This window comes from Zonotrichia albicollis, chromosome Z (assembly GCF_047830755.1).
Source record: "Zonotrichia albicollis isolate bZonAlb1 chromosome Z, bZonAlb1.hap1, whole genome shotgun sequence".
NCBI lineage: Eukaryota > Metazoa > Chordata > Aves > Passeriformes > Passerellidae > Zonotrichia > Zonotrichia albicollis.
The window spans coordinates 64,515,933-64,530,273 of NC_133860.1; the positions used below are offsets into that span (position 1 = coordinate 64,515,933).

General features: G+C 38.4%; 1 protein-coding gene across 7 annotated transcripts in view; it reads right to left on the reverse strand.

Annotated features, from left to right (window-relative positions):
- Positions 1–14,341, reverse strand: part of RNF38 (ring finger protein 38) — a 114,560-nt gene that overhangs the window by 26,346 nt on the left and 73,873 nt on the right. For all 7 annotated transcript variants that reach the window (XM_005486279.4, XM_074532240.1, XM_074532236.1 and 4 more), the window contains one exon: positions 4,254–4,447. In XM_005486279.4, coding sequence (XP_005486336.3) covers positions 4,254–4,447 — 194 coding nt within the window. The remainder of the gene's footprint in view (positions 1–4,253; positions 4,448–14,341) is intronic.

A 14,341-nucleotide genomic window follows, 5' to 3' on the forward strand; every position in this document is an offset into this window, starting at 1 on the left:
TCAGGTTCAGCACCCAGAAAATGATGCACACAGATATGATAAACTCACTATGAGAAGTTTTAACAAGTCCCTTCTCATTTATTTGGAAAGGGAAAGCACTGAGAGCACAAAATGATCTTGCAGTACTTTCAGCACTGCCTTCCAATCTCCACCACACACTCAAGTTACAGGTCCCAGAAGCAACAGCATATTAAAGCCACATAGGGTGAAATGGTTTCCAATTTATGAAACAGGCTAAAGGACCTAAACTGCAGAGAAGAGACAAAAAGAATCTGTGACCATTACTAGAACATGTCCTCTCCAACTGCATGGAACAGAATTTCTGCTATTCTGAAGTAAAAATCATATCAACCTGCAACCTGTTGGCAAATCCCAGATACTTCTCAGGCTGAGTCCAACTTTTGTGCTGCGTGAAACAGATACTCGGGGAAAGTGAGACCACATCACCAGCTACCCAGATGCAACTGTAAGCATATGATACAATGTCTCAAGCCACTCTTTTCCTACCCTACCTCACAAAGATTTTTGACACTATTGCCTCTCTTAGAACTGAAAGAAATGGTAATTCTCAACAGGTCAGACAGAAGGCCTAAGGCCAGGCTGTAACACAGCAAAGAAAAAACCAAATTTTAAAATGCATAGCCATCTTCATTTTTATAAACAACCATGGCAGAACATACAAGCTGTGTTTTCTTCTAACCACTGAGAACCCTAAACTTTAGTTCTTACTAGGGTATTTTAAACCAAGTTTTCTTTCCTGAAGTGTTTGCTGCATGCTGCATTGCTTTATTACTAATATGGTATAACTGCTACATTCTCCTTAGGTAAAACTGCATATATAATTTCTAATCATGGAACTAGTAATGCAGAAGATGTTCTACTGCTTGGAGTACCCAGTTGTTTTAAATTTGCTATTTCCTGCTATGAAAAAGAAATGGTCTGAATAATTTAACATAAAAATACCTATGTGAGGATTTTTCTTTGGAAAAGCTCCAAAAATAGAGAAAAGTTACAAAAGACAGCGCAGCTGCTTCAGAAGAACAAAATACTCTTAACTGCCACCAGCACTTAGACAAGGTGGCTTCTTAGACAAGGTAGTAGTTCTCATAAAACTAGTCCTGCCTCTGTCTTAGTTAAAAGGCCTGATTTTACTTTTCCATGAACTCAGAATTATGAAAAAAGCCAACAAAGGCTGGCAAAAATTCTGGAGTATCTTTTAAAATGAATGAATATGTAGCATTCTCTGGAAAAAAGCAAAGCTGTATTTTTTCCTGTGCAGAATTATAAATATACTACCCTTTCAGTCAGCAAAATTCAGAATATCTGGATACATGGCTTTATTAGCTTCTGAATTATTGGAAATTATTTCAGAATAATTGTCAAGACATGGGTCTAAACTATTAATAAACTTCAGTAATGAATTTGGGCTTGAAGTCTTTAAAAAACAGCCACAAAAAATCCTCTGTTACTACATGCACACTATAAACATGGCAAATGCCAGGTTAAAACAAAGAGACAGGATGAAAATGGTGAAAAAGTTGCAGGAATTCCTACCCTCAGGTAAGAACAGCCATCAAAAGGTACCCATAACTGCAGAGTTAGTATGTGCAGATCTTAGTATTTGTAACAAGGGTAATTTCTTTGCAGTAAGACATTCTTGAATCCCTTTAGTTCAGAATTACATTCAAGACAAGGAGGAAAGGAAGCACAGATGAAAGGTAAGGCACAGCAATGGTACAGATACCCCCATTTCACAATGACTGATAAAGATAAATTGCAATGGCCTTCTCTGTTTCACACAGGCATGCATTATGCTCTTACATTCATAATTTATTTGTACTATATATAAGTATCTAGACAAAAATAATCTTTCTGCAAATTCACACCAGAAGGCTATCTTTATTAATGCAGTATTTGTTTGCTCACAACGAATCAGAATAAAAAACCACAACACCTCTTGTGTTAGGCACAGTACAAAATCAGTGTTACCAAGAGGAAAGGTCAAAATAGCAAGGTAGGTAATTAAAAAAAAAATATCCAGGTAATAAAAAATACCCAAGACAGACTGTCCTGATCAACAGGAGTCATCTGGTAGGATGAAGGAGTTAATGCTGATGACACTAGGGCAGTGATGTCCACACTAGACACACTTCAAAGGTTTTGCCTGCACTTGCCCTAGCCTGCTTCCTTGAGCTCAGTGACCATTTGCTGCTGGAGTTCACCTTTCATCTTATCTTAAACCTGAAAGCCAGCCAAACTCTGAAACCATTCTGCAATGAGAAAACAAAGCAGGGAAAACAAAAAAAATTGCTTCAAAAGCATAAGCATAACCTCACCTAAAGCATTAATAACAGATGCACTCATAATGATCTTAAAGACGCAAGCTTTTGATCTATGAGAATGGCTATTAGTTCTGGTATGACCCCAGAGCACTCTTAAGACTCAGAAAGACTCCTGCAAAACAAGAAACATGTATGTATTGTTCTCCCTAAAAACGCTGGGTCTAGAAGAAACTAGGTGCACTGCTATTGTGGAACTGACCTGAAGCTAGCTCAAATGCAACACTGCACCCAAGCTAAAAAATGCACTGACCCAAGTGAAGGGAAACAAAGTACTGATACGTTCAGATGTCTCTGATTAGAGCAAAATCTTGTGTTATTACCCAGGAGCAGGCGAGCTGGCTCTAGAAAGAATAATGTTTGTGTTCATAAAGCTGCAGCCAACCTAACAGTTCCTGTCAGACTGAAGACGGCTTGGCAACGAGGTGTCTCCCTCTTTGCAAGTGGCTTACCTGCAAAAAGCCACAGGCTACTACTTCATTAGCACTTGACTGCATCTGAACAGCAAGACACTTGTCCTGTGCACATTTAGCCCTTACACATTTCTGCTCTTATCCTTCATCCCATGGTATATCCAAACTGTCTAGATTCTGCTGTCTAGCATTTAGCCAGACAACTAGACAGATAGTTAGTTAAGCACTATCTTAAGTTAGTTAAGCACTGTTTAACTCTGCAGATGTTAATGAACACTGCAAAGAAATTTGTGTAAGCTGATTGGACACCAAACAAAAATGACTGAATACACATAAGCTAGGCATCTCAGCTCAAAACATTTGAGGTCAAGATCATTTTGTGGGCCAAATGCCCCTAACAGAGCATCCTTGTACCAAACTATATGAAAGGTCTGATCTTCTGTCTTCACAACAACCCTTTTAAGTTCACAATTTAATCTCTTTCCTATGTCTGACAAGCTGCATTGAGAGCTGCACATTTTACATGCCACTGACTGAGGGCTTCAAATTCATGAAGTTGAAGCAAAGATACAAAAATAGCATGCTTTAAGCTCTCTTGCTGCAAAACTACTGGGTGACCATTGGTGACAAATGTGATTTGTGGAATCTGAAGAAAACTAGCTAAATAGATCTTAAGCCTAAATTTAATATTAATGAAAAAGGGCAGACATGTTTGGTTTTTTTTTTAGTACAAACCAAGCTAAAACATTTCTTAGAAGCAAACAGAGACAGTGTGTTTTAGCTTGCATAAGACAACTCAGTATATTTGAGGCAGAATGTGAGGCAATGAAAGCTTCTGTTTTGGATAATTTAACTAGAATAGCAAAAAATCTGTGAGTTCATGTTTTGCTAGAGTGTCATCCATCCAGGTCCCAATTCCAATTTCTCTCTTCCATCACCACTAGAACTTATTCCAAAATCTGTGCTTTGAGAAGTTTATGAGCCACAAGCTAAAACCAACATGAAAATCTAATTACTACTACACGTGAATCACTCACCTCAGCAAACATGTGACACTATGCTAACCTTCTCATCTCCCCAGCTGGTGTCTCTAATCTTTATTTTGATTGGTTTTAAGTACAATAATAATTGTGACTATAGTGAAAATGATGTTATTACACGAGTAATTCTTAACACCTTTAAAAGTAGCCTGATGAGAAACATTTTTCCTTGCACTTTTCTACATTTTTTTTACCTCAGCACAGAGTAATAGATAATTATGTTCATAATAAAAAACGTTTGGAGCACTCTTTTCCTCAATCTGACTTTTCAAATAAGATGATGCACAAGCCTGAAATACTTCCAGTAGCCTTGTAGTCACAACTGCATTATATTAGAGCTCAAAGGAAATGTTAGCATGTTTACCATGTGTAATCTAGTCAGTGGTACCCAAAACACACTTTCCTTGAGCTAAAATCAGAAAGAATAAGAACTTTTTGCCCAAGCTACCCAGCTTGCTTACCTCCTCCTGTTTCGTGCAGGTGTGTTGCATCGTTCCCCTGAGAAGTGGTGTTGGTTGGGTCGAGCCAAAGGAGGTTGCCTGTTTGATGTCATCTCCCATGGTCGCATTGGTGGTGATGGGGCTGGTGATGCTGCTGTGTAGTCAAAGACGGAATGGGAAAGGCGTTGTCGCTTGGGACTAGGACTGTCTTCGCTCTACGCCAGTGCAAAGAAAACAAAAACAAAACAAAAACAAAACAAACCTCCAGATGAGTGAATTGCAAACCATACTTCAGTATTGCTTTGCACCTAGCATTACAAGTGACTCCTTGAAAATTGAAGACATCATGAAATTTAGCACCTACAAGTATTCATCTTTATATTTTGTTTATAAATGCTGATTTTTTTATGGTTCCCTAACCTCTAGAAAAATTAAATTCTAACATCCATGCAAAATCAAAACTCTATCAGAAAAGAGTAACATGAAGAAAGTAAACTATCATCTATTTTACATTCCTCCTGCAATAGCACTTACAGGCTACAGAAGTATGGGAAGATGTATAAACACACTCTTCACAGCAATGGAATCAGTACTAGTCAGTAAGCAGCTGGTATGCAGAGCTTACTCTATGCACTGGACCTCCTTCCTATCAGGTCTGTACCTAGCTAATCTGACATTTGCTCTGTACTGCAGCCTATTTTACTTCTGCTAACTCAGCACAGAGATGCTTCATCCTTCTAGTTATTCCTGTAATCATAACCATTCATACACCTAACCTGAAAAAAAATTATCAATCTCCAGTTAAAACTTAATTTTAACTCCACAAGGCCTATTCCTTCATAGTGCCTGAAATTTCCAGGGCTGATGCGAAGGTCATTCACCTCCAAGCAATGTTTTCCCAGTTAGCTACCAACACAACTTCCACTGTGTGTCCATGCTATCAAACAGAGCTGTCATTCTTTTCAGAAGCTCCTACCAATGCCTACGAAGCCAGCATAAAATGCAATAAACACCCCTCCCCTCCAACTCACTATTCTGCCAAAATTAAAATACATCATGCTGTTAACAGACACGACAACTGAAAATACAGAAAACTACACATCAAACTGCAGAGATCAGCAACTGAACAAAAAACTAAAACCACATGAACTACCACTGGAACTATCCTTGAGTCCAAGCATCACGTGAACTTCTCTGTCAGAATTCCTAGTGCAAGCAAACTTCTAGTATTTAATTGGCCTCTGGCTTGTCCAGTCACTCCCCCACTTCTGTTTTAGTCCATCACTGCACTATTTCAATCACATTTGCATGTAATTGCAGATAGCTGAAGCAGAGAAAACAACTTGCCTGCAATGGCTTTATGTTCCAGAACTGCCCCCTCGCCCTAGATGGTTAGAGGCCTCACTTCACACTATCTGTAGACTGGGCTCTGGACCTGTCCTGCCTCTTAGCTTTACAGGAGCATTTTGTTTTCTGAACAGTATTTAGTTGCTTCTTGGTAGGTTTCCATCAACATATAGTTTGTACTCCAGCATTCTTTGCAGTGCAAGGACACTCCTTTAAGAATGAGAAGTTTTGTTCAAGTGTTCAAGAGACAAAAGGTATTTTTCCTCTCTTTGACTTATGGCCATTTTTTACAAAATTTTAGAGTTTTTCAGTCTCTTGTCTTCAAATACTTTAACACAGATTGTAGTTTTTCCCTACTGTATCTTATCTAAAACAGTCATCTTTCTTAGAGAACTATCCGGATAATCCATGCATCTGCTTGTTGCTCAATCTCTTTTGAACTCCTTAACCAACTGCACTTTAATTTTTTAGAGAAAAGTAGGTTAAAAGGCAGGTATGCACTGATGGTTCATGACAGTAGATGTCCAGGTAAAGGGTGACTCTTCCAAAAGGTTGCTAGCCCTGAGAAGCTCAACACCAAATAAAAATACAACTGGAAGAGATACCCAGTAAGTGCCTTGAGAGCACAGCTTCTGTGAAAACACATATTTTATCAGATTTCAGAGAACACTGCCAAAGGATAAATCTTACAGCAACTGCGCTACAAGAGTGAGAGAAGGATGATTTGTGGCCCAACTTCTTCACCATGATGACTAAGTCTATTCAAAGAGAAAGACAGGTAATAAAAGTGCTGGTAAATTAGGTATGCTGGGATTTTGTGAGTGCAGAAGAAAATGGCAAATGGAGGAAGAAAAAAAAGTGGATTTAGTGAAGCTGGCAGAAAACAAAATCTTGAAAGAATACAATAACCACTTCTATCCTAATACAATCTATACGTGCCTCTGGCTGGGGATCTCCCAGTGGTACTGCCCTAATTTAAATGTGACACCCTTCCCAAGCATTAACACTAATATACCCTGCCCCACAGAAAGACGGCTCCTTTATTATTTTTTTTTTTCTTTTGCATCACGAGTGCACCACTTCACTGTGGAGATGTAAACTGCTAAGCAGTTGCCGGCATCACCACTCCAGATTACTAACGCTCAGAGATATTTCAAACTCTCTAAGTGCTAACTGCCCTCTGCAGTAAGCAACAGTAATTTTACTCAAAATTGTTTCCCATTAGAACGAAAATAAAGGTAAAATAATTTTTTGGAACTACATGTACAGAGATTTAAAATGTAATTGTGTTTTTTTCTGTACTAAAAAAGAAGTAATCAAAAGCTAAGCTCAACTTATTTGCAAACAGATTCTATAAAAACCGCAATATAGACCTAATTAATTGAAGATCTCATGTTTTGTTTTAGTTTTTACTAAAAAACCAATTCTCATGTGGTAACTGTATCATTACTAGCATGCATGAAAGTACAAGGAGCTAATAAAAGACACATATCCTGTATAATTTTGTTTTCATATTATTTTCAATCAGCGTGTGGAATAACTATATATTGACAGTATTTTAGACAGTTGTTTCAGCCTACCTTATTATAATTCGCCACTAAGTTTAGTAGTTTGTGGAATATACGACACTTTCCAAAATGACAAGTCTCCAAATACCAAATGGCTCTTATTGTTTTTTGTTCGTACTCAAAATATTTTCTGGCACTATTCCTAATTTTTTCAACCATACAGTATACAGGGTCCATCATGCAACAAGAACAGACTGATGGCAGTTATCAAGAACATTCTACCTAGCATTTAACTAACAAGATAAATTCACTGCCCTTCTTTAAAATACACTGAACCAAAAGAGCATGAAGAACAGGAATATAGATTACTCCGTATTTAAAGAAAGCAGTACCAGGACAAAGTCATCAGACTTTTACTAGTAAAAGTAGCAGCATATGTCACTATTTGTAGCATATGTGACTTTTACTAGTAAAAGAAGCAGCAAGACCACTAAAATATACAATCCCATCCCTAAAAGTGGGCATTCCACTGACATTCCCAAAAGTTATCATTTCACTGACATACGTAGTATAGTTGTCTCATACTCATCTGTGCACCCCATAAACTCTCATTACTGTAATGGTAATAAAGGTGAATACAGAGTTTGCCTGTTTGTAAAACACTGTTTAAAAGTGTTCGTTCTGTTTCTGTATAAGTTTATTGCAGTAATGTTTTATCTGAAAGCTTTTCCATTTTATTTGGGGAAAAACAAGGTATCTTCACCAAGGCAACGCCCTTTGAAGTGTGTTTTTGCCACTGTCCTTTTACAGTAAAATTATAAATACTGCAGCCACACACTGATTATTAACCATCACAGAATGGAATTATTAGCAAAGCCATTACTGCAAATATCTGAAAATAATTTTCCTCTCCAACTCCTATATATTTCCACTTACTGGTCCTGCAAAACACAAGAAACTAGTCCATACCCTCCATCTCAAATTCAGAGAATAAACTATATCTATCCTGTAGCCCACAAAAAAACCTGTATTTTAAAAGCAAACTAATACTTCAGGAATATTCTCATGCATAGCCCATAGAAGGTTTTACATAAGGATAATCATGGGCATGCCCTATAAAACCCTACCACAGGCTGACCAGGAATCATCAGCTGCATGTTTCCTCTTCATGACTGCATACTGAAAAGGAAAGTATTTTTCCCCATGACACTGAAGCCCTAAGTTTTAGCTTTAATATTTTTCAGATTCTGTGCTGCCTAGGTGTGTAGTTCTGAGCTTCCTATCAAGTGTTGGTAAGCTCTCTTCACAGAGTAGGTAGACAAAACAATTCTTTTTCTAGCTTGGGACCAAGGACAACCATTAATAAGTTTATGCCCAAGAGCATAAACAAGGGTGAATTGTAGAGAGAAAACAAGAAGAATGGGACTTCATAATCTGAAGGTGTAATTGGGCAATTAACCCCAATATGCAAACAGACCAAAATTTAAGGAAGTATGGGACCTTGTAACTGGTCATCTGTTTGGTGATCAGTCTGGATTTATCTTGGGTGTAGCCCTGGCCAGGCTCTTACACTGCCCAAGGTGTATTCTTTATAACTTTTAACATATACCTACTTTATTCTTTAACTCTGTACAGCCTCTGTTCTAGGTCAGCTTTCTCAAGGCATCAATACAAGTTGGTAAACATCAACATTTATAAGCATTTTCAAATTTTACTCTAGTAAACTGAGTATTCTGCATATCCTATCTGCTCCAACAATTCTAACAACTGTAATATGAATTACATTTCAACACTTCGGTTAGTCTGATGGTACCTACAGTAACAGTAAATTCTTGGGCTGAACAGACAGTTACATCCAAATGCAGTGGCTTGTTCATAATCCAAGACCAAACTAACCCTAAATTCATTTTTTGGCCAAGGTCGAATAAGCTCTGTCCACAACCCTAAAACCAAGGCAAGGGAAATCACTTATGTGACAGATGAAGCCATTTCAGGCCAGATGGTTTTGTAAGCATTACTATCTTCTTCCATCTCTTCCACAGAAACAAGAAGCTGCAGAAGTTTAACTTTGGTGTGACATTACAGCACGGAGTTTACAAGCTCACGCAACTCCCCTGTAGCTGTCACTATAGATACAAATTCTGTAGGAAACCAACAAAATAATTCAGATAGCTGCAGCCCCTCCAGCTCCTGCCACCAAGAACCTCACTCATTTCTGCCACTGGCAATGCAGACCTGGCTGTTGCCAACATCTCCAGAGGGACTCCAGCTGCAGGCCTAGTTTCTACTCAAGCTGGTCTCACCTAGCCCCTGCAGCACTCACACACATGGTACAGAAAGTGAAATTACACAGAGAGGCAGTTAAGAAAAGATCTAATAAAACAGGACAGACTGCAGAGATCAGGCACAGGGCTCAGCCAAACAATGGTAAAGACTAGCCACAGTTCATCTGTGTCGGCCCTTTTCCTGTCTGGCCTCATTTTGTCCCTTTTCCAAGTCCCTTCCCTTGCAAATCACCTTCTCAGATGGCATAATCTCACTGACCTGCCCCAATATCCTAGACTCTCAGGTTTCCATCCTGATAAATCACAGAATCCTTGTTTGTGCACGCATTTCTGATAGCTCATCATCAGTTACTGTAACAGACCAGGTTTTGTTTCTTATGTTTGTCTCCATTAAGTTTGCTTGGCAGTTTGTGACCCTCTCCATAAGTTGTTTATGACTCTCTCCTTTCTCTCACAGTGCCATGCAATGAGGTCTACAATCAAATAATCTCACTGAATTAAACACTGCTCCACATACCCTCTTCAATTAGTGACTGATCAGGTTTGGTCCTTTCATCTACCTCCCTTATTTTTTGGTTCAACAGATTTGTGCCTAAAAATGTTCCTATTTATTACTCCTTTTCTTTTTATCTCCTTATGGCATTCAAATGTTCCTTGATCAGACACAACTTACATGAGCTGATGGTAACTCTCCTTCCATGCTCCCTTACAGACCACAAACCTCTTTCATGAACAGTACAGAGCACAACTGTAATCACTTGGTCAGTCCAGGAAGAGTCAAAGAGTGAAACTTCTGAAAATAGTAAAAAACTAAGAATATGGGAATAAATAACAGCCCTTCACCCTCGCCCTAAACAGGAATATTTAATGAAAATCAAAGGGCTGGTGTAGGGGACGAGATGAATTTGTTATGGTAAACCAGGAAAGTTTGTCTCTCCCATCCAGGTATGCGAAGTCCAAAGGACATTTTATCTTTTTGCCATGATAACCCAGGATAGTTCACACACCCCCATCTGTATGTACTTCAGTACATGACAGATGCCAGCTGCAGATCTTGGAATTCAGACAGCAGCACCCGCACTCATCAGCCAGGTCCCTAATGAGCAAAACAGGACACTGCATATCAATTGTGTACTAATAAGCACAGGTTTTATCATCCTCCCCTGCTGTGCCTTCCCTCGAGCTTCACTCCAAATCAGGTCCCCATTCGATCAGCACTGGTGTCCCAGGGCTTCCACAGTGGTGACTCAGCTTTCAGGAAAGCCAAAGCTTTCACATGCTCATTGTCCTGCCTTATTCCTGAAGGATCCACATCTACATTTTGTGTAACAGTGACGGGGGGAAAAAAAGAATAGGAAGAAAAAGTGGCATCTTATTAACTTGTAAGCTGGCAGATGAAAAGCTCTTGGGGATCATGAAGTTTGACATTACCTTTTAATATATTCTTAAAATTCTAGCTTTAAATAAAACCAGAAAGGAGCAACTATAAGAAGCAACTGTGGGGCAGTAAATTAAAAGCCCCGTGCCACAAAACTGGCAAAAAGTAACAGATTTTATGAAAAAGTGGACTACTTCCAAGCCTAACTGGTATGCTTTTTTCAAGACAAAATAAACAAGGATTATCCAGTTGGACTCAAAGCTGCACAACAAAGGACCTGTCCACGTATGAAGATTTGCCGGCAGAATCATACTGTAATGACATACATCTTTCACTGGCAAAAGCTCTTTTAGAGGAACTTCAGCCAACAAAATAAACACCAGGAATAAGAATCTTTTGCTCGTATAATTGGATTTGCCCAAAGTATTTTGCTGGCTTAGCTGCATTGGCCAACACAGTGATATTTTTCATTCTGCCAACTGTGTGCCAGTCCAATTAGAGCACGTAACATTGCTCGTTCAACTTCGGCAGGGTAGCCAGCATTCAGAACCCTTGCTTCAACTCACCACCATTCACATAACCATTATACCTCTTTTCATGAATAAGAGAACATCTGAACAGATACAGTGACGTCTCCAGTAAGAAATGCAAACTGTTACAGTTGTTGACGATGAGAACAATCTTGGTATAACACAGTCATGAAGTCAAGGTAAATGGGTACATGGTGAGAAAAAAAAATTCTAATATTGATGTCCATGCATCTAATACTGACACCCTGCATCTGCCAAGCACTAGACAGAAATCCTACAATGTAAATAATGCTTCATGTGTTTGGTTTTTTTTAATAATTCAAATTTTACCTAAAAACCTCATTATAAGTAATATTCAGAGCCATTTTTTCTAGTCAAGCTTTTATTTCAGAGTTGTGACCAGGATAAAATTTGGAAACTTGATTGACTGGGCACATGCTAGACAACTTCCCGATGAAAGATCAGTAAGGGAAATCTGAATTTGGTCTAATAAAAAGTTGGTAAAGAAATGCAGACCTTCCCAAATCTGCAAACGGTTTCAATATAAGCAGGCGACTGAAAGGAAGGCCAAAATGAGCCAACTCTTGCGAGGGGACAGCATCTGGAGGACTGTGTGCAGTTCTGGGCTCCCCACCACAAGAGAAACACTGACACACTGGAGACTCCACTAAAGGGTCAAAGAGATGATGAAGCACCTAGAGCACCAATTGTGCAAAAAAAAGGCTGAGACAGCCTTGGACTGACTGATCAGCTTGGAAAAGAGAAGGCTCGGGGCTATCCCATCAGAGAGACATCGCAGGCTCCATGTGAACATGAGTAACTTGACTGAGCACCAGCACACGTTTCATGGAGGCTGTGGAGTCTCTCTCCCTGGATCGTCTCAAAAGCCATGGTCCTTGGAACTTAGCTCCACCTAAACCTGTTTCAGTAGAAGAGCTCAACCAGATGACCTCCAGAAGTCCCTTCCAACTCCAGCCGCTGTGATTCTGCAGATGCTAAACCAAAGGCTTTTGGAAGCCTTTTTCCTGTGAAAGAAGCAAAGTGCAACTCATGTGGGACTTCAGGGTACTTCAAGATGTACCCTTGAGGTGTGAAGTATTCCTGTATCTACAGTTCCCCACTGAACACTAGATACATGTGAGTATTCAAAAAGGAAGATAATTTCTTTCTGCACTTCAGAACTTTTTTCTTAATTTTTTTGTCTTAATTTTCACACTCTCAAGAATTAAGAAAATGAATCTGTAACTAGCACTTGGGATGAAAATTCCACAGAGAACAAAAAACACTAAGCATGACACTGTTTCCTATAGCCACAGCAAAATCTAAAAAAAAAAAAGGCAATTAAAAAACTTCATGCTCCTGGTGATATTTCTGTTGATTTATGAAGAAAGTATATCAATTTGGACAGAACAGTGCTTAGCAATGCACATCACTCTGAAATGAAGCCTACAATATGTTCTTTAACTTGCTTCTGAGTATGTGGTAAGAAGAAAACTAGCCACTACATCTTAAAATGGAAACCAAAGTTCAATAGCCATGTGTCAGGCTGCTGGTACAAAATCTTCTGTAGCAGCTTTATATATATCAGGTTTCTAAGTAATTTTTCTGAATTAAAGAGCCCTTCTGAGAGTGGAACAGCAGAACTTTCCACAATATTTAGTAAAAGGAACACAATTTGTGAAACAAGAGCAACATTACCAGATGTGGTAAAAAGAAGTGCAAGTTAATCTCCTTTTTTTTGTCTTTCAAGGCTATGGTGGTATATATCACCATATACGTGGTATGTATAAATTATAGCTGTAACAACTGTACCAAGAACATGCCTCAGTAATCTTTCTGGCCATCCATAATTCATTTCTGGCTAACAAGATTAATTCATTATTTACTGACAGTGGGCACAAAAGCCAATTTGTTCTTCAGCAATCAGAACTGACAAGGAATACTTCATGCAAAGTTTATCTGTGAAGATCTGAAGCATGCAACAGCAAACCACATAGCAATCTACAGAACTGTTTCAAAAAAAACCCAGGTGACTGAAAGAAGCGCCAAAATGAGATAATTCTTGCAAAAGCCCTAGGAGATAGCATCTGGAGTACTGTGCGCAGTTCTGGGCTCCTACTAAAAAAAAAAAGAAACACTGACACACTGGACAGCCAATGAAGACTTGCTTTACTTATGGTCAAAACACCATGAATAAGCTGCATTTTTGATTTGTTGCTTATTCTACATCAGACTGACACTTCTGTGTTTTTCCAGTGTTTTCTCCATTTTTTCTCTGAAATGCATTTCTCACTTAAGTGAGTATTTAGGATATACAAAAATCAACATTAAGAGACAACTACATCTGAACTGCTGAAGTTTCACACAGTAAGTACTTGAAACAACCCCAAGAATTTGATTATTAGATACCAAATTTTCATTCCAAACAATGGAATATTGCTTTGCTGCACATGAATTTAAAACACACAAAGGCATTAGAAAAATGTAAAAATATTAGCATCATATTTAGCACTACAGAACTAAACAGCATTTAAAAAAAGTGTTTTAATATGACGACATGTTTCTCATATTCAAGCTGTCTTGCTCATACAAAATGGGACAGTAAAACCCATATATCACAACTGTACACCTCCTTTTCTAACAGTGAAGTGGGTTTAAGGAACGAGGCAGCACATAACCATCTCAAAGATCTTCAAATATTAAATTTAATTAGTATTTGTAACTGCTTGCAGTACTTGCTGCATGCAAACAATCCTTTGAAATATGAAAAGATTTTGCAATCATCTTTTGCAGGAATGAATCAAAGCACTTTAAATGCTCCAAACTCACAAAGATGTCAGCAAGTATTTATTTTTGTATCACATCATTGTATTTCTTCTGAATGGGAATCTTTAACTCTCAATCCAAAAATACCAACCAAATGTCAATATGGGAGGAAACCTCAGCTACATCTCCCTATTTTAAAATATCCAATTGCTGGAAGAATATTGAATTTACCTTAAAATGTCAATTTAGGGTTGCAGTTTTCAACTTTGTCAGTGATAAGTGTGATAGAAAATGG